The following is a 26,029-nucleotide window of genomic DNA, read 5'->3' on the forward strand; positions in this document are numbered from 1 at the left end:
CCCTCTGAGTGCTCCCTCATACCCAAGGAATAGGATATTCACCAAGTTTGTGATTTTCAAAACCTTCCTTCTCCATTTGGTGAGCATCATTGCAATCTCTTTATTCAATGCATTTTCTTTACCATGAAATTTTAGTTCATTCAGAGATTTTGCTTCCTTGGACTATCAATACACTTATAACTGACTTGGTAATGACTCCCCCATTGGTCTTAATCAGCTGCATAGCCAATCTCTCTTCATTATTCACCTCCAGATACTACTGCTAACAATGTGATATTTTTCATTGCAGCTTCCATTTGAAGTTCATTAGAGATGTTTTGGATTTGTTTAGTTCTTCCTTAGTGGGGCAGAGTTGCTTGTTCCAGATTACCTCATGCAAATGACCCATTCTCAGGCTAACTGCTTCTCCCTGATTCATTTAGCTGCAGCCAGGCACTTGCACTATGAACAGGGCCTGACGTGGCAGGTGATGTTTAATATGTGAGCATGTAATTAGAAACAAAAAAAGAAGCATTTGTAAACAAAGCTGTTCACTCCTGTTTATAGAATTAGATTTGAGAGGTAAAGTATCAAAATAGGGTGAAATGAGAGAAGGGGAAGGTGATGAGATGAGCAGCAGTGCTGAGACTTTCTTATTACACAGAGTGAGGGCAAGCCATTCTGTGAGAGTTTGATGAAATAGAAATAACGATATAGGTTCAAAATGTGGAAGTGGTCAAGCAAAGTAGGGAGTGAAGTTGTGACTAAATCTTCACATCATAGCAGAAGTCTATGTCTAAAGTGGGTAAATCCAGAAGTTCTGAATAGGTTATATAGATAGCACCACCAGAAGTGAAAAGACAAATGGTTAAGAACGGTGGCCTCCGGGAAGTGGGGCTGAAACACTTAGGCATGCAGTGTTGTTTATTATTCATTGTTTCTTATCCATTAAGAGACCCATCATCAGGTTTCTTTACTATGTAATATTTTAATCATGTGGTATCATGTGATTATGATTTTTGAATAACAAAACAAGAAATGAGCAGAAACTATATAATAAGATGTCTGTTCAGTTTCATGAATGGAGACAATTAACTGGAAGATATGTCTTTCTCCAAGATTGGAGGATAAACTGAGAACAATGCAATTTTCTTTTAGATTAATGAGATCTCAATAAATAAAACAAGAAGTTGTTTTGGGGAAATTAACATAAAAGTAAATAAAAGACTGCTGAGAGTAAATAGGGAAGGGCTAGTAACTTGACAAGTTATTAAGTGTATAATTTTAGGCAATTTGGGGATGCAATAGACTGATGGAAAAGAATAGAAAATCCATAAATATAGCTGAAAGCATAGGAATATTTAATACATGACAAAGAGGATATTTCATATTAATGAAGAAAAAAGATTTTTCAATTAAATTGTGCTGAATCAACTGATCACCTGTTGAAAAGAAAAATAAGATTAATTGCTATTTCATTATTATCCAAAATAAATTATAGATTTAAGCTGATTTAAACAATGATTTCTAGTTCAATATGTTAAATGTAATAAAAACTATTGCATAAAAATGTGGGAACATTTATGTCAAATCTTGCAGTGTCAGAAGTCTTTTTAAGCAAAATAAAACACCTCAAATAAAAGGAATGATAAATTAGATCTCATAGAAATTTAAAATTTATGTTTGTAAAAATACTATGAGTGATGGGGGAGGGGGGAATCCATTAAACATATATGACAGGTACAAGGTTCATTTTCTCAATTTATAAAGTAGAAACCAGTAATGATTTGGGGCACTGAGTCAACTGAAAGAAAATAGCATAACAAAATGAAAAGTAGTTCAAAGGAACAACTTTCTCCAGGCCTTTGTTCATCACCTTCTTTTCCACCATTGAAATCCTAATCATCTCCATCATGAAAGTCAATTGCCATTATTTTTCCAAACCTGTTCTTGACTTACCTGAGAGGAATATGTTGGTCTTCTAACTTGCTTTGGTAGCTTTACCATATTTCTCCTACAGACCATATTTGTCACTTTTTCTTTTCCTTTAAATTTCTTAAGAGAACAAACCATGTCTTCCTCATCTCAATCCCCAACACATGAAACCTTCAACAACCTCTAATTACCCTGTTTTGAATAACTAAACTAAGTGGGTTGTTTAAGGAACAAGATCCTGCAGATAATATAAGTCACTTCAAAGGAACTACCATTTGGATTTCAATTTTTGAATAAGATCTCAGCAAAACTGAGAAGGCACCCTTCTGCAGGACACAAAATAATTCTCAGCCTGTAATAGAAGTATTTCATGATGCCCCCTTTCATTTGTTTATTCATGTAAGCAGCTATAAACACACGAATAACATTGTACAGAAAACTTTGCTCTCAAATATAATCCACAGCATCTCATTATATGAACTTTCAGGTGGCTGAGCTGTGAGAAAATGAGATTTTCTTTGAAACTCTGAGAAGAGTAGACAATAACCCCAATGCTCTTGACCACATTGCTTATCTCACAACAGCAGGTTACAGTCCCACAGCTCCACATTCCTGGACATTTACTGAATGCATAATAGCTGAGTGTTCATGAAAGCTAATCAGTAGATGAAAACAAACTGAACTGGTTTGTGCCCAAGGCAGCTGAAAGGACCACCTGAAGTTTTGGCCTGGACACCAAAAATAAGTTTATTGGGCTTCATCATAAACATTTTGGATACTTTGGAGAAAGAAATTCATGTCCAATAAAATCCCTTTGGTATTGGTAGATATTCTGACTCTCTATTGCATTTGAGTCTTTGGGATGAACACACACTGTCATGCTAGTGACATCTCCATTGAAGAAAATACAGCAATCTTATATTTTATGTAAATCATCTTTGGAACTTATGTTCCTTGCTTTCGAAGGTAATAAATATTCAACAGGAAAAAATAATTGGCCCCCATGATAAACCCTGACAACTTGAGGTTAAATGATGTGTTAAACATCCTCTGAATAGTTTTTTATAATGAGTTAAAACTAACATTCGCTTAGGCAGCTGGCAAGGAAAATTTTATTTTTTTACTTGGTGATTCTGAATTTAAGTATAGACAACAACGTATTTCACACTTTTATGAACAGAAGACTTTGCAGGATAATCGGACTGTAGAAAAATTAACTCAAGAAGTTTTACACATGGATAAAGGGAGCAGAAAAACATTTCTCGTACTTCAAGATTCATTTAATAATGATTCCTTTGTTCAAATGGGTTTGTTATATATTGGGCATTGAAAACCTTACTTCTAAAAAAGTTAATTATCTGTGGTAAATGAGAGAGCTTACTGTGTGAGTCTGATTGGGAAGCAGTAGATTCAAGATCTCACTGAACACAGGAATCAACACTTAGAAAAGTACTTACTATGGAGTCAGAACACCTGAGTAATATTTCTTTTAGTGCCACCAATTAATAGAGTGACTTTGGGCTAATCACCTATCATCCTTAAGCCTAATTTTCCTTATCTTCAAAAAGAGTAAATTAGATTAACTTTAAGGTCCTTTTTGGTTCTAGGTAACAGAGGAGCTTATATCTGGGGATTGGTTTATCTGTGTATTATACTGGACATAATTTCTTGGATTCTCAATATCTGAGGATTTAACTTAAGTCTCCATTGTATTTTGACCTATAAATACATTTTTAAAGAGTCACTAGATTCCAATTGTCAACTTTCCCAAACATGATCATAAATTCTCATCAATAAGCATTTATTGTCCTGCCTGGTTTGGATCCATGGTTAGGGCATCCACCCTCAGACCAAAGGGTCTCAGATTTGATTCCCAGTCAAGGGCACATACCTCAGTTGCAGGTTTAATATCCAGTCTGGGTGTGAGCAGGAGGCAACTAATCAATATTTCTCTTTCACATTGATGTTTCTCTCTCTCTCTCTCTCTCTCTCTCTCTCTCTCTCTCTCTCTCTCTCTCTCTCCCTCCCTCTCTCTCCCTTTTTCTCTCTCTCCCTCTCTCTCTCTCCTTCTCTCTCTCCCTCTCCTCCCTCCCTTCTGCTCTCTCTAAAAGAAATCAATGGAAAAAATATCCTTGGGTGAGGATTAAAAGAAAAAAGAAAAATAAATAAATAAAACATTTAGTGACCACTAATGTGTACAGAATACATGAATTAGAGATGTATATGTTAGTAGGAGTTCTGTAGCTTGGCTGGCTTTTGTTGGAATGCTGTGTATATTTTAGTCTTGGCTTTATCTATGGTCTTCACTTGGCTTTGAAAAAGAAACAAAATAATTATGAAAAATGTATTTGTTTTTATTAAGTTGCTCGGCATAACTACCAATATTATATTATTTAGAAATAATTCTTTTTTAAAGAATCCTATATTTTTGTTTTATTTTTTCTTCTTTTTAAAAATTTATCTTTGTTGAAGGTATTACAGATGTGCACTTTGGGTTTTGGTTTTTGTATTTTTCCCTTTGACCCCCTCCTCCCTGCACCCACCTCTTCCAAGCTTTTGCCAAGAGTCTTAGGCTTTTATTATAACAAATAATTTAATAGATGGGTACTATAGAAGTAAAGTAAGTTTTTCTCATAGGCCTTTGGACAGTTAAATGTAATTCATTATATAAACAAGTTGTGGCACTGGCCAACATGGCTCCAGGTTGCAAGTTCTATCCCTACCCCAGTGCCAGGGCAAGAGCAACCTACTGATGTGTCTCTTTCACATCAATGTTTCTCTCTCTTTCTCTCTATCTCTCCCTCACCCTGCCACCTCCCTTCCACTCTCTCTAAAAATCAAAGGGAAAAAAATGCCCACAGGTGAGTATTCATAATTACCAAAGACAAAAAAACAACTTGTGCTTAGCAGAAAAAATAAAAATACCGGTACAGTAATCTGTTGGAAATGTTAAAAAGTTCACTTAGGGGAGAAAAAAAAAAAGAAAGGTAATAATAAGCTACATTCCTCGATTTTTTTCTAATTTTTCTCAACAGTATTTACGACTAACAAGGCTAATTTTAATTAAGGACAATTATTTTAGTTTGCTGCACCGGATAGTTAGATATTAGGCTTTTAGGATCTTTAGTTCTCAGCTCTTTCCCATCTGTTTGATTAAGCCTGTTCTTCCCCTGAGCACTCAGATAAAAATCACTAATATTGAGATCAAAGTCCTCAGGCACCACACACTAATTTTAAATTGCATGCAAGCCTTAAGCTGGTGTTTAATGTCTCCATTCTTTTCCTCTGTAGGCATTCATGTCCATGTTCCAGATCCTTACCCAGGAAGGATGGGTAGACGTAATGGACCAAACTCTAAATGCTGTGGGACACATGTGGGCACCGGTGGTTGCCATCTATTTCATTCTCTATCATCTTTTTGCCACTCTGGTGAGTTTAGCACTTTTTTCAATTATGTCTTAGCATTCATAATGGGATGAGCATTAACAGATTTTTTTTAGCCTACATTCAACTTCAGAATGAGAGCCAGAGAACCAATGTAAAATAGTCTGGTTGGATGAGGTCCCTTCCATTCTAAATTTCCAGGAATCAACGAACTCCTTTAGGAACTAGATTTCAGATTTAATTAGGAATTTGTCTCTAACAGGTACAAGTGTTTGCATGAGGGGAAACAAGACAAAACAAAATAGAAATCTCACATTTGCATATTGATTTAAACATTTCTAATCATTCAAATCCTAGATGATCTAAGGATCAAACCAAAACTATGTAATTATTATTATTTTTAACTTTGTATAGATACTTTCTTCAATTTCACTCCATCTTCCTCACAGCTGTAATTAAACTGAAGATAGCAGCTGGAGACCTCAGGATCCAGTCAGTTAATTAGAAATCAGCTCAGTGGTTTTTGCTATGTGGGACTGAAAGAGACAGATTGGGGGTGGGAGGAGGAATAAAACACATAGCTGAAAATATTTTTAAAGCACAATAAAAGCTAATACTAAATCCAAGAAAAAAATTGACTTTTGTCACACAGATATTCCCCCTCAATGTATTTTTATTAAAAACAAAGAAAAGTTATTAAATATGGCCTATGACATAGTAAGGGATGTAATTCTCAGGTTTTTCTAATATGAAATGTACATCTCTATATAATAAATTGATGCATACTTAAGAAGCAAACTTAAGCTCTACACTTATGTTAAAAGTTCCAAGTTAAGAATTCAGAATGGTATCCTTTATTATGAATACATGAAATAAAAACAACTGCTATTACTTATTGAGAGGCAAAATGTTTCACAATTTTATTCCTAATATTTGGTACAACCAAGTTAGATAATATTCCCATTTCACAGATGATGAAACTGAGGTTCAGAGGAGTTAAATGATTGTCATAATGTCACATAGAGTGTAAATGTTAGAGTCAGAACATTCCCAAGTCTGTCTGGTCTCAAAGCCTATGATCTTGCAACTTCCTTAGATTATGACACTTACTATTGTCAATGAAAATACCTGCATCAAATCAAACCTCTGCCCAAGAGTCGCTAAAATAAAGCAAATTACATTTAAGCTCTAAGGTCCCTTCCAATTCTAAATATCTATGAATCAAACAAGTGCTTGAGTAACTAAATGTTATATTACAGGTTGCATTTGCTATAGGCAAAGGCTTTTAAAACTAAGGCATGCTTATCAAAAAGTATATGGGGATGCATTGTTACGTGGTGTAAAATCTTGGGTTCAAACAGTAAAATCACAAAGAACAAGTTTGGGCATTTTTTTTTAATATGGAGTAACTTTTAAAATATTCACAAAAGGATAGAACATTGAGTAGTGGGAATGGAAGTCTGACTTCCAGAGCCAACTCGGACTGTGCTGGTGTTCCCAGGAACTTGGCCCTGAGGTCTTTGTATGCTTCTTTCTGGGACCTTTCAGTCTGTGGCTGTCATCATTTACTCATTCATCATTAATTCACTCACTCATGAATTCAACTAATGTTTGTTAGGCACCTATTATGTGTTTACTTTCCTTTCAAACTATGGAAGACCTTGGAGAATGTTGATCATGGGTTAAATGCAGGACGGATATGATTGAAATAATGAATTATGGGAATAATATATGTAATTGTTTTTCTGTTAAAACAATATAATTGTTGCCTTGCCGGCATGGCTCAATAGTTGAGCATTGACCTATGAACTAGGAGATCATGGTTAGATTATCTGGTTGCGGGATTGATCCCCAGTATGGGGTGTGCAAGAGGCAACTAATCAATGATTTTCTCTTATAATTGATGTTTCTATCTCTTTCTCCCTATTCCTTCCTCTCTGACATTAATAAAAGTATATTTTAAAAAATAATAATATAACTGTTTGCTAATCTTATTGCAGATCTTTTAACATAGAGATATAGTTTTGATCCTTAAGACTGAAACTCATAGATTATGAAAGCAAAAAGAAAAACTGTCTAGTTTTTCAAATGAACTTCTACAGGGATTGCTAATATATTGTAATAAAATGTTATGTTAAATCTGTACATAGACTACTTGGATAGTCTAAATTTTCCTTACTGGCCCAAAACATGGCAATGACAGTGGCAACCTGGAGCACTTCTGGGGATTCCTGAGATTCTCTGAGCCTTTAGGAACTCGTCAAGCATAGCTTGAAAACCCATATCTAATTTCATCCCTTCATTCTACTGACTTAAGTATCAGCTCAAAACACTTTTTATAATTTCATGGTTGTTTCCTAAAGGTAGTTTTTAGATAAAACTGAAAATTGAAATTGTTCATTCTTTTATTCATAATTTCTTCAAATCTCTTAAAGCAATTGAGAATTGAAAAGTCAATGAGGGTGGTCTAGTAAGTGTGGCTGCATATAAGAGTATTGAGTTGAAGTTCAAAATCTAGATTCAGGTTCTAGCTCTTTGGTCACTACATGTGTGACTTGGAGGAACCAGAAAACCCCCCTGATCTCTATGTCATGTTATATCTGAAATTGAAGATAATGCCCCACACCTTGTGCCCAAGTTTGCCACCTCCATGTGAGCTGGACTTGTATTTTGAAGGAGATTTTATCCATGAAATAGTGGATGATCATAGCTGCCACCAACACTGAGTGCCTTTCAGTCTAAGTAAGATGGTGTGTGCATTTAAAGCTGTATATTAATAAATGTTAACATGTTATTATGTTACTTCAGATGTTTTCACTATATAGATGAAAAGTATTATCGTTAAGTTTAAAATATCATTTGTGACTCTTCCTGTACCAAGTTTCTCTCTCCCTCCTTCTCCTTTCCCCACACAATGATCATTGTTTCCCAGACAGTGAATATGATGAATTTGGTGTGAATTCATCTTCCAGTTTTAAATCATATTTCACTAAATTTAACATATTATCAACTACAAGGAGACTCTTATTTTGTGAAACATTAACAAAAAAACAACAATCAAACTATGCACCTAGATGATAAGGTGCATCCCATTTTCAGAGTTGTTAAAGTGTGAAAATTAATGTATATATTAAAATAAATGAAATACAGTACTTCCCCACACATACAACATACAGTATATTAAAATATACAGTGTTTTTAAATTTAAGGTTATCATCTACAAACATTTTCCAAAGGTCACCAATCAGTGGTCTACGGACCACTGGTGCTCTGTGAGGTCCGAAAGGTTGGCAACCGCAGCATACCATTCATTTTTAACATTAACATTAAGTTTTTAGTTTGAGAAGTGCTACTGTAGTGCACTGATGACTACCCTGGTGGAGACACCAGATGCCCTAGTTCTCTACTGTGGTGACCACACACTATTCTAAAGCCAACTTATATTTGACCAGGTCTTTCCCTCCTTACAAGTCATCAGTAGCAGCAACTTTCAAAATAAGTGGTATCAAAATCTGCATTTGTTGTCAGTTAAATTTCTCACCTATTATTTTTTGAAATATTTTTATCTTGGTATACATAAAGCTCATTTGGTATATATTGTCATGAATATATGAACTGTGACTGAAAAGACAATGTTTATTTATCCGCCCCTTTTGCCGTGCCTATGTAGGTTGTTTTATGATGTTGTCACTACTATATTTATACAATGGGTCCTCTTACATGAGAGCTTCTCTAGGATATATGCTAGAAAGTGGACTCTGAGATCCTGAATACTGCCCAAATGTAGCACAGGTGTGCAAGCCATACCAAATCCGGTCAACAGGCTTTACATGTGGCCTGGGGACTAAGACTGGTTTGTGCACTATTAAATGATTATGTGAGTACCTATATCATATCTTAAATGTCGCCTGTTGGCTCTCAAGGCCTAAAACTTTTACTCTCTCTACCTTTCATTTGAGGACTCCTGCTCTATAAGCAAGCTGCACTAAGTTGCCCTCCCAAGAGCAAGGGTTGAGAATCCCTGTGTGCTTATAGTCTCACTTCTGATTGATATTATTAGACTTTTAAAGTTTTGACAATCCTATGAGTTGAATGGTGGTATTACTTTTTCTAAATTTGCATATTTGCATTTCCATAATTATTAATAAGGGAGCACTTCTTCATATATTGATTGGCCATCTTCTTTGTGACTCACCCAATCATATGCTTAAACTATTTTTCCAAAATCTAGTTTGTCTTTTTTATTTTATTTTTTAAAATATATTTTATTGATTTTTCGCAGAGAGGAAGGGAGAGAGATAGAGAGCTAGAAACGTCGATGAGAGAGAAACATCGACTAGCTGCCTCTTGTACACCCCCTACTGGGGATGTGCCCGCAACCAACGTACATGCCCCTGACCAGAATCGAACCCAGGACCTTTCAGTCTGCAGACCGACGCTCTACCACTGAGCCAAACCGGTTTCGGCTAGTTTGTCTTTTTTAAATGCATCCCTTGACTACTTGACTACTATATAAATGTCCTTTCTTAGGCAGTAATCCCTTGACTACTATATAAATGTCCTTTCTTAGGCAGTGTTCTGTTATTCTAATTTGAGATATCTTTTTGTTATTGCCGTAATTAGCTAGCCAAAACCAATACTAAGAAAGGAACAAAGGGGAGGCCAGACATTGTAAATAGGGTCATTGGGGCAGCTTCACGAGGAAGCTATAACTTCATGCTCCCCAGAGAACCACTGGTCCATTCCTTGCAGATTACCGGGGAAAGAAATCAAACAAAGTGGGAAATGGACACGTGTGCAGTGAAGTTGGGGTGCCATAGGAAACATGTTTACCTGCCGTCAGTCTAATCTGGAAAAAGATATTTGGCTAGAGGGCAGAACAGGGCAAGGACATGAAATCTTGGAAGGTTAAAATCCCCAGACAAAGAATTATTTCTCTCTTGCTTTCCCCCTGCTCTCTTGCTCCATGCCCCACAGTCACCCGTGGGCCTCTGTAACCATATGACCTTAAGCAACCACATGGCTCATGGTCATGGAGACCCCACACACACTGGACCGCAGCTGGGACCTAAGCTGGCCTGAACTGAGCTTTAATATGGAGCAGAGACTCTCGGCAGTGGCTTTAATCCTAGCCCTGCTGAAGACAAGATTGGACTTTTTCCATGGCAGGACGGAGGGAACCCCTTTATATTACATCATCAGTAAAGCTTTCCATAATACCGCATCTTCCCTGGGGGTCTCAGAAAATTCTTTTCCCAGAGGCACCTCGATAATTCCACTTCCACTGGCAAGAGGTGGGGTCACAGAGGACACCCCACTGATAACATTAGGGCATATTTTGATGCAAGCTATCAGTTTTTTATTTATTGTAAATAGTTATTTTGGCCTGGTGCATAAGATATTCTTCCCCACCATGAGGTAATAAAAAGATTCTCCTCTTGCTTCTAATTGTTTTTAATTTTTTTGCCTTTTGACTTTAGGTTTTTAATGCATTTCAAATTCTGACTATATGTGGTGTAAGTTAGGTGAAATACACAGCTTAAGTATAACTCAAATTAACTTTTCTCAAGCACATTTATGTTAAAATTTTAAAACTTTAAAATATTTAGTTGATTTCTCTATGAACCTAATGCAAAAAGTTCGGTTATTCAGATATTTAAATGTATAAGTGATTTTTTAAAATGAGAAATAATTAAGTCAGTTAAAGAGAACATTCTATACCCAAACTAAAACTGAGAGCATTACTTCTATAACTACCCCAAAAGTCTAGGGACTAGAATCACTTCCTTGAAGATTTTTTTTTTAAATATATATTTTTATTGATTTTTTACAGAGAGGAAGGGAGATAGATAGAGAGCAAGAATCGTCATCGACCAGCTGCCTCTTGCACACCCCCTACCGGGGATGTGCCCACAACCAATATGCATGCCCTTGACCGGAATCGAACCTGGGACCTTTCAGTCCGCAGACCTACACTTTACCACTGAGCCAAACCGGTTTCGGTGACTTCCTTGAAGATTTTGTTTAAAGTATGATCAGCAATTGTTTTTCTTTTCTTGTTTATCCTCAGACTGACCATCACTGTAATGGGCTCTATTAAGTTAGCTCAATTTAATTCTGTACAGTTTTATTAAATCTCTACCATGTGTAAGTACTAACCTCTATCCTAACCAAAGTGTGAAGAGCTTAATCCCTGTCCTCTTTGGGCCTACAACTAGCACAGAAATAGGACTAGTAAACACAAACAAACCAACAGATAAAACCTGTAATTCAAGGCCTAGTGATACAAGTGATAATGCCATGAGTTCATGCCATTGTTACTTGCCATGTGATCAATGTCCACATAATAAACACCTGCTTCCCAGTCATGCTGGCTCTATATGATCTGAAACGGTGTTTAAAATGTTGACAGTAAAGCAGGCAGACATGGTTTGCGGACCAATATGTAAATATGTGCATGGAGGTTTCTTTTAGCAACATGCTGCATAACATTACAACCCACATGAAAAAAAAACACCTACATAGACAAGCTCTGATTGTTTTTTAGCCACTCTGGCCAGTGGTGCCACACAACTGGTGAGTTTCTGATTTAGTCTTCCCAGGGACTGGCATGTACCAAACAGCAAAAGAAGAAAAATAATGTTTTGCTGTTTGTTCTGGCATAAAACACACACACACACACACATACACACACACACACACACACACACACACACACACACAAAACAGGCTATTCAGAAGCTCCCTGGGGGTGCTAGTTCTTCAGTGCACAATGAAAATCAAGCTTAAGTGTTTAGCAAATGCATATTCATAACCATTACCTATTATACTTTTAAAATTTCTCTCTCATCTGCCTGGTAGTATCCCATATTTCTGTCCTGACTGCAGTTTGCCGAACACTTGTGAAATGCATCTTTTTCTTCACTTTTGCCAATGATTTGGGGATGAGGACTGTGGAAAGACTCTATTTTTTATTCTCAGTGGTTTCCCCTTTATTATTGTTTCAAAGGAAAGCCCTGCGATGTGAATACTGAGAGAGAAAATGTAATTAAGCGTCCATTGTGGGTAGTCATTTTGTTACCTTTGAAGTGCTCAAATTAACATAGCAATCTCTTGATTTTTGCTTCTGCAGCGGCAGCTTTCTGAGAATAGTCATATTTTTTTCTGACAAAAATGGGCATCCCAAGGTGTAAATTAAGTCACTTGATTTTATAGAATTCATTTAAAAGTGCATCTGTACCGAACATTTCCCATTTTACATTGCTCTGATTACATTTGACTTTTTGTTGACCTATATAAAAAATGAGATTGTTTTCAACTACAGCCAGCAAAATGGCTTAAGGGAGCGTGATTATAAATGGTAAGAAAGAAAAGAAAAAAACCAAGATTGTGGGTGTTGACTAGATACCAGCTATATGCTTCAATTGCATATTAAAAACTATTTTTAAATAGAAATTATGATTAGAGTGTATAGTAGAGAAAGGAATATGATTAAAGGTGGCATATCAGCCAAAGGGCTATCTTTAAGCTATTTAAAAAGGGGGGAAAAGTAATAAAAGTAAACTTTACTAGAAAAGACATGAAAAGGGAAGGGTACAACCCTGCATACAGCTGAGGTGTAGCTGTATGCAGGGTTGGGGGGAATACAAAATAGGATATGCAGCTACAGAGACAGAAATCTTCATCCAAGTGAACCCATTTTAAAATGGTAAAATAAATAAATAAATAAATAAATAAATAAATAAATAAATAAAATTTAAAAAATAGTAATAATAATAAAAAAACCACAACTTTCAGGAGTCTGAATCATAATAACCCAAACGTGAATCTGAGGTAAAGTATGTTGGACAGAATGGTCATGTCCGAATACACTTGGAGGAATAATGCTACTAGTAGTACAATTTCTGTAGTTTATTGAATTTTGTTGAAATGTACTGTGGATAAATGCAAGAAAACAAATTTGTCTATGGTTAAATGTATAAAACTTGAGAAACATGGTGAATACCCAGTGAGCGCTTAGCTCAGGTTAGTCTGGCTTTTTCAGAAGTGTGTAAGGCATGAGAGGAGTAGTTAGAAAAAGAAAAGAGGGAGCATAAGAACTTATTGTATTAGTCGAATACCTATTAAGACTCTGGGGCAGAAGCCATCTTGAATCTGGGAAAGCATGCTTTGAAATCTAAGCTAGAAGGTCAACATCCCACCAATATTTACTGTCATTCCTAAAAATTCCTTAAGAAAGATCCTGCCAGGCTTCCAGAGACCTAATACATCCACACTGAATGTACTGCCAGTTCTAAAAATATCTTGAGCATGGGCATTATAGTCTGAGAAAAATAAAGAATGAAATACCTAGACATTTTTAATAGTTATTCTCAACATTTTCATTGACATTGGTGATTCATAAGGTTTCAATAGTGGTCATAAAATAGGGAAGTGACCGTATTACATCGGTTGCATATTATGTGGTAGAACAAATACTTGTGTTGTATATTCATATAATAGAATGTTAGAGACCTGTTAAAAGTGGCAAGTAGCCAATGCACGAATGTATATATGTACATATATGAATTTCTTTTTTGAAAAAAGTTGCACAAATGAAATACTGCTGTGTTAAAACTATGTGCTGCTTGTGCTTTAACAAAGTTCAAGAGGAAATGAAAGGATATATCATTAACCTTTATTCCTATGGAAATTACATCATTAAAAAAATAGTGATACAGATTTGGTGCCACATTACAAGTTTAATTATTATATAAACTTAAGTATGAAAAATATAAGGCAGACTAGGTTGGTTGCATAATTGAGAACTGGCAAAGTGTAAAGGTATTTAATGCAAACGATGGAGTTCTTTGATTCAACATGCTAAGTCCCTGTAAGATTTCTTTATAATATTAATAACATTTTCATATGAACCTGTGAGTCACACTAAATGGCTGTGGGAAAGCTTTTGGCATTTGTAAATAGTTAAACATTGAAAATAAGATTCAGACTTCAATGTAATGGGTTCAGATTACTAATGAGCATTAACTCAGCTTTGTATAAAACCAGAACAAACAAATGAAACAAACAAACAAATAGGAATTGAGCAGTGGTTCTTGCTTTCAGAAAAAGGATTCATCCCCCACTCCCAGGATTTTCAATACCATGCATTGGGAAGGGGCAGACCCACTCCAGCCAGCACCCTCAGTCCCAAACAGCACTGGGTTTGTAGGAAAACAATATATCTCATTGACAGTGTAAATTAAAAGTGATGGAACCCAAGCTGCAACCCTCTCTTCGTTTCTATTTATGTATCACAGTGGCTACTCCCATCTTATTAGAGTCTGGGGAAAGAACCACAAAGTAATTCTCACCTCCTTAGGACCAGCTGCAGACCCAGTCTGCCTCCCCTATATCATCTATCTCCATTCCAAAGAGAGTCAAAGGCAGACTTTAGTCACCTCTGACCCTGAGTGTCAAGGTGTCACCCTATCATAGTGCCCTTCCATTAGGAACATGGCCACAAGGATCAAGCTAAAAGTCCAGGTGCAAATAGTTTGGGAGGAAACTGAAGCTCCACATATATTTTTAAATAGTTTCTGGTTTTGCCATCCCATTGTCACATTAATTAAGCAGTGACACCTAAACATTTCAGGATAGTTGTTGAATGAACTTGGGCTGAAGGATAGTCTCAAGCAAACTATAAACTTTCTCTTCTATAATTCTTCAATTTGGTGCCATTATCCTTTCCAACAGCTTGTCTCAATTCTGTAAGCATGGAGCTTTCAAGCCTCTGCAGCATTTTTGCTAACAAAACCAAAGCCTTTCCTTTTTGAGTCTCGCCTTCTCTCTATCATGAATATCAAACTCTTATCTGCATGACAAGGAGAAAGTGCAGTTAGCATCCCACATCTGTCTCTCTATCCTGCTATGAGGGAGCTATTTTTTCTTTTCTCCAAGAAGAATGTGCAAAATGTACTTTAAAAATAAATAAAAGCCCAGCTAGCATGGCTCGATGGTTGAGCATAGACATATGAACCGGGAGGTCACAGTTCAATTTCCTGTCAGGGCATATGCCCAGGTTGTGGACTCAATCCTCAGTGAGGGACATGCAGGAGGAAGCCAATCATGATTCTCTCACATCAATGATGTTTCTATCTCTCTCTCCCTCTCCCTTCCTCACTGAAATCAATAAAAATATATTAAGTGATTAATAATTAATTAAATTTCATATATTTAATAACCTTTGTCAAACTGCACTTTACACTGCCTCATTAACATTTAAGTAATCCAGTTTAAAACAGCTACATTACATGCATTTTTTTTAAAAAAAAAAGCAACTACAACATCTGAAAGAAAAAAATTCATAGAGAAGAAACGAATGTCATCACTTTGTGATGATTACACTACCTCCCTCTCCAGCCTCCCCCAGCCTCCTCCCTGGCAGCCATGCTCTGGCTGTTCTTAGCTGCTCACCAGGCCCTTAATTAGCCACATGCTCCCCAAGCCCTCTTAGCTCATCTCGCCTGGCAAGCCTTTCTCACAGTTCTCTCAGTGCTGAAATTACCCTTCTCCTTGGTATGTTGCTGTCTTGGTAGCACAGGGTTGGGCTCAGTGCCTCACAGTCTTAAATGAGTAGCATTCAGAAGATGCACCTGACCCATTAGTCCAGAAGAGCTCTCAGAAATCTAAACGCTTACATGGCACAGTAATAAATGTGTGATGCCTTGCTTGGGTTTCATTTCTGTTGGTCCGTCTTCACACTTGGACCCCCTCAGAGCCCCCACTCCAATCTTACTTCACACTCCTGCTTTCTGAGAGGAAAGAAGAACATTTTCTGGGATGGAGCATGAAGGAGGCAGAAATCTCTGGAAAGAGGCAGTGAGGCAAAGTGTGTTTTAGTGATAGGGTGACATGCCACACTCAGGGGCAACAACCTGCGTGTGCTTTGACATTCAAGATTTGTCTTGTACCCGCTTGTCTGAACGTAGAGGGAAATGGCCTCGCTGGGGGACCCACATAGACAAGGGGCAGCCTGGACAGAGTTGGGTAGCTGCCTGAGAGGTCTAGGTAGAGAGAGGACCTAAAAGATCCCCTAAGAACAAGTCTCCCATACTTCCTTCCTGGAATGGTAGAACTTCCAAACTTCCTTGGGAGTTGAGAGTCAGTATTATATATAGGAACAACACCATTGAAGGCACTGGTGTTGTTCCTATAGTGGTGTTTGGGGGCCACCACTCAACCCCTTGAACTCTCCATCTGGTTTCTGAACAACCTAAGCCAGAAACCAGATGGAGAGTTCAAGGGGTTGAGTGGTGGCCCCCAAAAGATATGTCCATGTCCTAACTGCAGAACCTTTGATTGTGATCTTATTTGGAAAAAGGGTCTTTACAGATGTAATTAAATTAAGTATCTTAAGATGACATCATCCTGGATTACCCGGGTGGACCCTAAATCCAATGACAAGTATTCTTATTAGAGATATATGCCAGGTAAGCACAAGATATAGGGAGAAAGAGAAGGCCACATTAAGACAGGGGCAGAGATTGGAGTGATGCAGCCACAAACCAAAGACACCTGGAGCCACCAGAAGCTGGAAAAGGCCAAGAAGGATCCTCCCCTACAGCCTTCGAGGGAGCACGTCCAGCTGACAACCTGATTTTGGACTTCTGGCCTCCAGAACTGTCAAAGACTATGTTGGTTCAGGCCACCAAGCTTGTGCAATTTGTTACAGGAGCCTAAGGAAACTAAAACTAACACAGAGTGTCACTAAGAAGCAGAGATCTTAGCAAGGGCTGTAGGAGCTGAGGTAGTGACTAATTCAGCAGCGAGAAAGTCCAGAGTCCCCAAAACAAGCATCATGGCTTCCCCTGAAATGTGACAGAGGAAAGGTCACATGGCTACAGCGGGCCAGGCGGTGATGACAATCACATCCTTGACTTTAAATCAGCCCTAGAAAGAAAAGAAGCACTTATTCCAATGTAACTGAATTTTACAGGACAAAATGGGATCTAGCAAGGTTCAGTTTTCAGCTATCAGTGCAAATGGAGGGCTTATGGACTAAATTAAATTCATTTTTAATAATAGCAAGAAAATTATTTTCATTTCCAGTATCTAAGTTTATATCTGCAATTTTTATATGGGCTATACTATATATCAGAATTGCTGGCAAGGGTTAAATAAAAATACAGTAGCTGCAATTCGTTGAGCCACATAGCTTGTGGCTAGTAGAGCCTACCCGCTAACCGAGGTCCCCAACCACAATGCTCTTTTCTACCAGGCTTCCAGCCTACGTCCACTTAATTCAATAGTGAACTTCGTCATGGTGAGTGCAATATTGCATTTATTTTCCTGGCCAGGCAGTGTCTGGCACATCAGTGGAGTCCAATCAAATGTCTGTGGAATTTAATCGAATAGCCTAACCTCACTGTCCTTAAGTAGCCTGCCATCTGTCTGGTGTTGGGGAAATAATTAAAAATAAAATCTGCCAATCCGGAAAATCTCCCCACCTAAGCAGACGAGGAAGAAGACAATTCTATTATTGGGTGAGCACTAAACCAGGCTGCGATGGGCATCACAGGCAACCTGCTAAGAGATTGCAAAGACAGAAAGTAACTCACCCTTTTAGGCATATCCCACAGTACATCCATGTTCTCAAGATGGAAATAACAGTCCTCAAGTAAAAAGTCTCTGCAGAACCACTTGTTAAATATATCAATAGTTCCCTGGTAATTGGGATGGTCATCTGTGGCAGCTAATTGCCTTTATCCAAAGGAAAAATCCAACTTCTCCGTGACACATTGGTAGTTTTGTAAGGGGTGGGGCCAACTAGCTAAATTACACACATCCCCACCCATGAAAAAGGGGTGCTATTCCTGGGCTATAAAAACAGAAGAGGGTTGTTTAGAACCTCAAAAATGATTTGTATGCATCTCAAAGGGACAGGGGAAGAATTTACAAGACAAAATTTTCTAAGGAAGTGCTCCTAGAAAGGGGAGGCAGATGGTTGCTTTCTCCTTTTTCACCAGGGAATTTTTTTTATTTTTTAGATTTTTGTTTGCCCTTTCACTGGAAAGATAGGAAAATTGGTTAAATTAGAACACAGAGCCTGCCCAAGTGCCAATGAGTGATAGAAGTGGTGTGAGATAGCTCGTACTCCCAAAAAACCTTGAGGTGGACATCTCTGAATCCTGGGTGAGGTTGGCAGGAAAGATAAGATTCCTCCTCTGCTGTTACTTGTCATCATAACATCAAAATAAACATCAAGGTCATGAGAAGAGAGCTAAACTTGGAGTGAACTATGCAATGTCCTGTTTAGAGTATAATGGTTGGTTTATAGAGTAATCCTGAACGTATCTGTGCTCAGATGCCCATAGTGTGGCAGACATGGGAAGATCAGTAAAAATCTATGGTAGACCATTCTGTATCTTCTTTAAGTTCTGGTAAAATCCCAAAGGACATGCGATGAAAAGGAAGGGTACTGGTACTTGTCCCAAGCCAAGTATATCCTGTCAAAATGTAATGATGTTTTAGAGGCTTCTTTTTCCTTGTTATACTTTCATTAAACTTGGAAAAGAGTTAGCCATTAACTTATACATAATAATCTCTCTGGTACTTAAAAGTCGTGATGACTAAATTGCCTTAACATTCTTACCTTCATGCTTAACTGTCTAATATTAACAAGTGGAGCCTTGGCCACTGTGGTGCAGGCTCAATTCCAGGTCAAGAGCATGTACCTGGATTGTAGGTTTGATCCCCAGCCTGGTCAGGGTGAATTTGGGAGGCAACCAATCAATGTGTCTCTCTCACATCTCTCTCTCTCTCTCTCTCTCTCTCTCTCTCTCTCTCTCTCTCTCTCTCTCGCTCTCTCTCTCTCTCTCTTTCTCTCTCTCTCTCTTTCTCTCTCTCTCTCTCTCTCTCTCTCTCTCTCTCTCTCTCTCTCTCTCTCTCTTTTCTACTCCCTCCCTTCTACTCTCTCTAAAAATCAATGGAAAATATATCCTCTGTTGAGGATTAACAAGCAAACAAACAAAAATATAAGTGGAAATAATTTGTTAAGAGAGAAATTGAGAGGAAGAATATAAATTAGGAATAAAAATGATTATCAAATGAATGTGGAACTTTAGAAGTCCAAGTTAAAAAAGGGTTAGAAATTAATTTTTTTTAAATTGTGCATTTTTGTTGTTTTCTTTCTTTTACCTTATTTACCCATTCCAAAAGAAGTATATACCTGTGTGTTGTTTTTCTTTAATTTGGAAAATATGGTGTAATAAAAAAAAGGGGGAAATCACTTTTAACAAAAGCAAGCAGCGTGAACATCTCTAAAGGAACTTCTAGCCTTTTCTCTATTTCTTTTTGTACTCGGTTGTTCTTCCACCATACATACTCTTATCTAATATTGCAGTATAAGCATTTTTAACACTAACAAAAATTTATGAGAGCATTAGTTGTCTATTGCTATATAACAAATCATGAACAACTTAAGAGCTTCCACCACAATACACATTTATTATCTCATGCAGTTTTGCAGGCCAGGAATCTGAGACAGGCTTCGCTGGTGTTTCTAATTCAGAGTGTCAGATGAGTTTCTAGTCCAGATGTTGGGCCTGCAGGCTTCCATGGGGCTGGAGTATCCACTTCTAAGATGAGTCACTTGTGGCTGTAGGCAAGAAGCCTCAGCTCATCACCACCTGGACCTCTCCATAAGGCCCCTTACGTGTCCTCATGAGTGGGTGAGAGAGAGAGAAAGCAAGAAAACCCACAACATCTTTTATCACAAATGATCATTTCCATTTCCTATTGCTTACGCATCCCAGCTGTATTCATCATGGCGGGGACTCACAAGAGTGTGATAACAAAGACTCGTAAAAGTGCAAACACCAAGGGGACTTCTGCAAGACTAGCTACCACAAAGAACATTTTTAATGGCTGCATGAATCTTATCATAGAGATCTCTATTAACTGTATTAACTGTTTATGTAAGGTTAGATATTATTTCCAATATTTCATTTTTATAAACAGCTCTATGAAGCACATATAGAAAAATGTCCTGAGTTCTTCAGATTATTTTCTTTGGAGATGGTCTCAGAAGTGGGATCACTGAGTTATAAAAAAAACTTTTACTTAATTTCCATTTTAAGTTGGCTTCATAAGCAAATGAATATTTATATTGCTTATTTCCTTCAAAGTATTGCTTATTTGGGATAAGTTCCTTAAAATACCTATGCAGTGATTCACAACTACATGTTTATTTTCATTTAATGTATTCTATATGGTGTATATTTTAGGGAGATATTTTATATCATATATAGATAATATTTTGATACTTACAGCATGTGGGTTTTTTCATTGTTATTTAACCATTTTATAGATCCTCCTGAGTTTGTTTGTTGCTGTTATTTTGGACAACTTAGAACTTGATGAAGACCTAAAGAAGCTTAAACAAGTAAGTAATATATGGGGGATTCTTAAAACATGTATTTACAGGTAACATTAAAGCAGTTCAAACTTTGAAGTAAAAATATAGATTTTTAATAAATTACAGCAGTCTAAGTTGGCAAAGTATTTTTTTGTTTAATTCTTATTATCAGCAAAGGAAATTTTCTATTGCTCTATAATTATCCTAGGGACATTTTTACATTATTATTATGAATAAGGGTAAGATTGATATAGTGCAGTAAATTGGACTTGGAGACTACTCTCCTTCTGCCATTAAATGAAGGTTGTTTGAAAATGAAACGCTTCACGTCGGCTTGGGGACTGAGGGGTCCCAGGTTCGATTCCGGTTAGGGGCATGTGCCTTGGTTGCGGGCACATCCCCAGTTGGGGGGGGGGGGTGCAAGAGGCAGCTGATCAATGACTCTCTCTCATTGATGTTTCTAACACTCTATCTCTCTCCCTTCCTCTCTGTACAAAATCAATAAAATATATTTAAAAAAAAAAAGAAAATGAAACGCTTCAGAGACAAGTTGCCTCTTTACATAATTATATGTGATATTCCTGACCATCATAAAAATATTAAGCATCAACTTGCCTTACCTATAGATACTAAAAGAGGATTTAGTCTGGGTATCCTTGGTGATTATAAGAAATGGAATGAGTAAATGATCAACTGTGCCCAGTTAAGTATGAAAACAGACTGGATGTTATGGCCATAAAAATTGTATCCAAAAAAAGAAAGAAAGAAAATGTATAAAGAGTATGTTATTGATTGCAGAAAGATTATAGGTATGACCAATCATTCTCATAGTTTCTGTTACATGGAGGATACTTTGCTTGAATATCTGGCTCTATGGCAGACCCTTTCAGGAGAGTGGGTGGGAGAGAAGGACACTGGAGCAGATATTCTTACATCATCCTCCCCAACACTGCAAGAATAATCAGAATGCTTCCAAAGAGTACTAAGTCTCTAAAACAAATCCTATCTAGATCAAGGAGGTCCTCCACCTTAGCATTTTCAAATTGCATCTGAGTGTCTATTTTTAACAAAGCAGAGATATAATCTTTTAAATTGTGTTGTTGTCATCTTCATATGTGAAAGTTACTTTAGGCATTTCATTTTACCACTCTTGTTTACATCTCCAAAACCTATGTTTTAACTAAGGGTTTTCAATAAAGAAAAAAAAAGAATATAAATATGCCCATTTAAATAAACTATTAATATATGGCGCTTTGCTTTGAGTATGTATCATTTGTTTTATTAAAGTATCACTGATATATAGTAAGTTTTATTTAATTACTCACTAGGTATTCGTGATGCTTTGTTTTTCTGGAAATTCTATACTTCAAAGTTGATTATCCAATTCTGCTGGTCTATAATTTGGAGTATATTCTTTGAATATTTAGAAATATTTGAGCATTGGAAATCCAAATCATAAGAAAAATACCAAAATCCAATTATATGAGTACTTTTCACACTCTTTTTAGCCATAATTGGACTGAAATTACATTTCTATTAAATTAATCTATTCATTTTATACTTGATACTCATTAAATTGCTGTGGACCAAATATTGTTATAATAAACTAAAATGTTCTTGGTTCACTTTCTTCTATTTTTGTATAAAATTACTTTGTATTTTCACTACTTTCTTTTTAATGTATATTTTATTGATTTCAGAGAGTAATAGAAGCAAGTACCTCTATATTTTTATTGATTTCAGAGAGAGGGAGCAAGAGATAGAAACATCATTGAGAGAGAATCATTGATCATCTGCCTCCTGCACGCCCCCTACTGGGGACTGACCCCACAACCAAGGCATGAGCCCTTGACAAGAATGGAACCAGGGATTGTTCAGTCTGCAAGCTCACGCTCTATCCACTGAGTCAAACTAACCAGGGCTGTTTTCACTAGTTTTTAACTATCATGTCATTTTTTATGTCCTTGGTTTTCCTTATTTCTTTTATCTTGGTTTTTGAGGTAAGGCTCATTTACATAATTTCAAGAATACATTCACACACACCCATCCCCATGCATCCTTTTATGCACATAATGATGTGGATACCTGAAACTTTAGACTGCCTTCTATGGCTTCATTTAGATCTTCAATAAAAATGTTACCTGAAATATTTGTTTAGTTTTTCATGTGCAGGACAACCCTTAAGCATTTAAATGTATATACTCTATTTTTACTATTCCCAGATAGAGACTAGAAAGTGGGAAATGTGTGTGTGTGTGGGGGGGGGGGGGGGGTGGCAGAGGGAGCACTTGGTTTTCTTAATGTTTGAAATTCTAGAAAGCACTATATAGTATTCCAAAGCCTCTTTGTTCAGTTCTAACTTTTATTCATCTTTTATTTTTTTCCACCAACTAGTCTACAGGTTTGTATTCCTCCAGTAACATTTGTTGAGAACTCAGTGCTAATAAGTGCCAGAGTTAGAATTTGAACCCAGGCGATTTGGATTAAAACCCCAGGCTCTTAGCCTCCACACTATATTGAGTTGAGCTAAAGCTGTGTACATGTCAAACAGGAGTCATGCCTTATGTGAAAGAAGGCTCACTCACAGGACTTTTAATTACTTGTTTATAAGTAATGATATTTTATATGACAGAGATGACATTATATTTATGAAATAACTATTGATGTAAGAGTCAGTTTTCTGAGGAATGAAGATGAATTAATTAACCCAATCATTAAAACTACCCAAAATAGTTCTGTGTTTCTCCTTGAAAAGCAGATGATCTAATCAGAGCCACTGGACAGTTGCAGGCTGTAAGAGCTAAAATGCTTACCATTCACGCCACATAATGACAGATGCTGCCCAAGGCAGCTCTTCTCTCAGTGACCTTCTGGAGAAAGGATCCTCCTTAGACACAGGCATCAAATGCCTGCAGCATATTAACATGTCAGCCAGGCCTCTAGAGACACTTCATCTATTTTATTATGATTGCTTACTAAAAACAATTGTGCCAAATTATAAATCTTGGTTCTTAGACATTTTTCAAGTGTAATAGAAGCAAGTACCTCTAAAATGGAGAAGTGAAATATGAGATATTAAACAGAGCTATTAGAAAGAAAAAAACAAGTTCTTATACTTGGGGGAAGGAAATAATGTCCCTAAACATGGGCAAAATGGGAGACTGTGGTAAAAAGCTAAGTGGCACAGTGAAGGAATTAGAATGCAAGAGAAGAAATAGATGAAGAAGTAATCTAGGAAAACATTTCAGATATGAAATTAAGGGAAAGAGCACATATTATAACTAATTGTAATGTGGTGATAAACTGAGGACTGTGACCAAATCCACAGTCAGGAAACTGATCAAGTCAGGTGTCCAAGTGTCAAAGGATGCCAAACCTTTCAGGGAGAAGTTCCCCAAGGGCAAGTACAGTCTACTGACCACTTATTGGTGGACTTGTGGAATAGTATTCTCTTTAAGTAGAAACATGGTGTTATATATATATATATTTATATATATATTTTTTCCCATTCTTTTCTGATGTCACCTCCTTATCTTTTAAGACAGTGATTTTCAACCAAGTACTGCTGATCTCTAGGGCTTTTCAAGAGAAACTATAGAGCCAGCAGTCCTTTTTACCACTACAGGAAGCCAAAAGGGAATTGTGTGGTTACCCAGCATGAGACCAGATGTGCTCACTAAAATGCCAACTTTAATACCTGTAGTTGGATATCTGTAAATTCTGTGTGACAGCTCAGCTTCCCTAACACTGAAACTCTGATGTCTGTTCATCTGTGCCTTCCTTTCAGGAAAAAGAAGCAATACTGAGTTACATATTACTTAATAAAGATATTTTTATAGAGGGGAAAAAAACTAAGATGGAATTCAGGGGAAAATAAAAGAGCTTCTTGGGAATGAATTTTGAATGGTTCTGACATTGTACCTATTCCCAAAATCTCCCTCTCCAAGATATCACCAGAATTGTGCCTTAATGGTCACTGCTATAGTTTTTCCCTTGTAACGCTTCAAATTAAATAATGTAAATAATATCCATGTACAGTTCATCTATTGATTTCCCTGTGTGTTGAATATAAGATGCAATCTATTCCTAGTAGCAATATACAATAGCAGCAATCAGTTCATAGTGGCCATAATTTACATGATTTCATAGCTAATTAAATAGAGATTATGCTTCTATTTTCAGCATCCCTAAAATCCATTCTGGACCTGGATATGATAGATGATAGATAGATAGATAGATAGATAGATAGATAGATAGATAGATAGATATAGATAATGGTTTCCTACATAAGATCAGAACATTGACTAAGAACAGGATTGCTAGTGAATGTATAATTGGTTGTCAAGAAGCCAAATAAGTTTGTATGGAGGCTAAAAAAACAAAAACCCTTGATTTAATACTATACTCTGAACAATAGGAGATAATGATATTGATGTTCAGTGATGTTGGAATAACACTTGGGAATGTAGGTAGAGTTTTGCAGACTTTGAAAATGAATAGAATTCTTGCAGCTTTAATTATTCTTATAAATCCAGTGCAAGGCAGATATAAAGGCTTTTCTTTTAAGCAGTATAAAATTCATTGCACTATGAAGGGGAGGAACCCATAGAAAAGCCTCAGGGAAAGAATGATTGAAAAGGGAACTATATAAATAGTCTGTTTAGATTAAATTCAAGGCTCTGAAATTAAACTGTCTCTTCAATTCTATAGCATCTCATTTGAATCCTGATTTAAATTTGACGATGTTTGGCCTTTGATAATGTCCACTGCATATTGGTGGGGTGGGAGGACAGATAAAGAAGGCTCTCTCACTTATTGCACAACTAGAGGCCCAGTACATGAAATTTGTGCATTGAAGGGGATTGTCCCTCAGCTCAGCCTGCACCCTGTTCAATCTGGGATCCCTGTGGGATCAGGCCTAAACTGGCAGTCGGACATCCTTCTCACAATCCAGGACTACTGGATCCTAACCACTTGCCTGCCTGCCTGTCTGATTGCCCCCTAACTGCTCCCCTGCTGGCCTGACTTATGCCTAACTGCTCTCCTGCTGGCCCAATCGCCTCCAACTGTCCTCCCCCGCTGGCCTGATTACCCCCAACTGCCTTTCATAGTTAGCATATTACTCCCCATTCTGTAATATAGCTTAGAGAGCCAGGAACTAGTGTAGAGTGTGGGGAAGGGAAGAAGGGGGAAGGGTTGAATGATTCAAATATGTAATGGCATAAGGCTGAGATTGTCTGAAGTATGCCTTTCATAGTTAGCATTTTACTTCCCATTCTGAACCCTCCCCTGCTGGCCTGTTTGCCCTCAACTGCCCTCCCCTGCTGGGCATCT

The 26,029-nt window shown here is 37.1% G+C and overlaps 1 protein-coding gene across 6 annotated transcripts in view; it reads left to right on the forward strand.

The window, feature by feature from the left end:
* Positions 1–26,029, forward strand: part of NALCN (sodium leak channel, non-selective) — a 269,461-nt gene that overhangs the window by 140,194 nt on the left and 103,238 nt on the right. For all 6 annotated transcript variants that reach the window (XM_084880254.1, XM_084880257.1, XM_084880255.1 and 3 more), the window contains exons 14-15: positions 5,206–5,343; positions 20,648–20,722. In XM_084880254.1, the coding sequence (XP_084736380.1) occupies positions 5,206–5,343; positions 20,648–20,722 (213 nt within the window). The remainder of the gene's footprint in view (positions 1–5,205; positions 5,344–20,647; positions 20,723–26,029) is intronic.

This window comes from Pipistrellus hanaki (genome assembly GCF_964339955.1).
Source record: "Pipistrellus hanaki genome assembly, chromosome: 3".
In the NCBI taxonomy this organism is placed as follows: domain Eukaryota; kingdom Metazoa; phylum Chordata; class Mammalia; order Chiroptera; family Vespertilionidae; genus Pipistrellus; species Pipistrellus hanaki.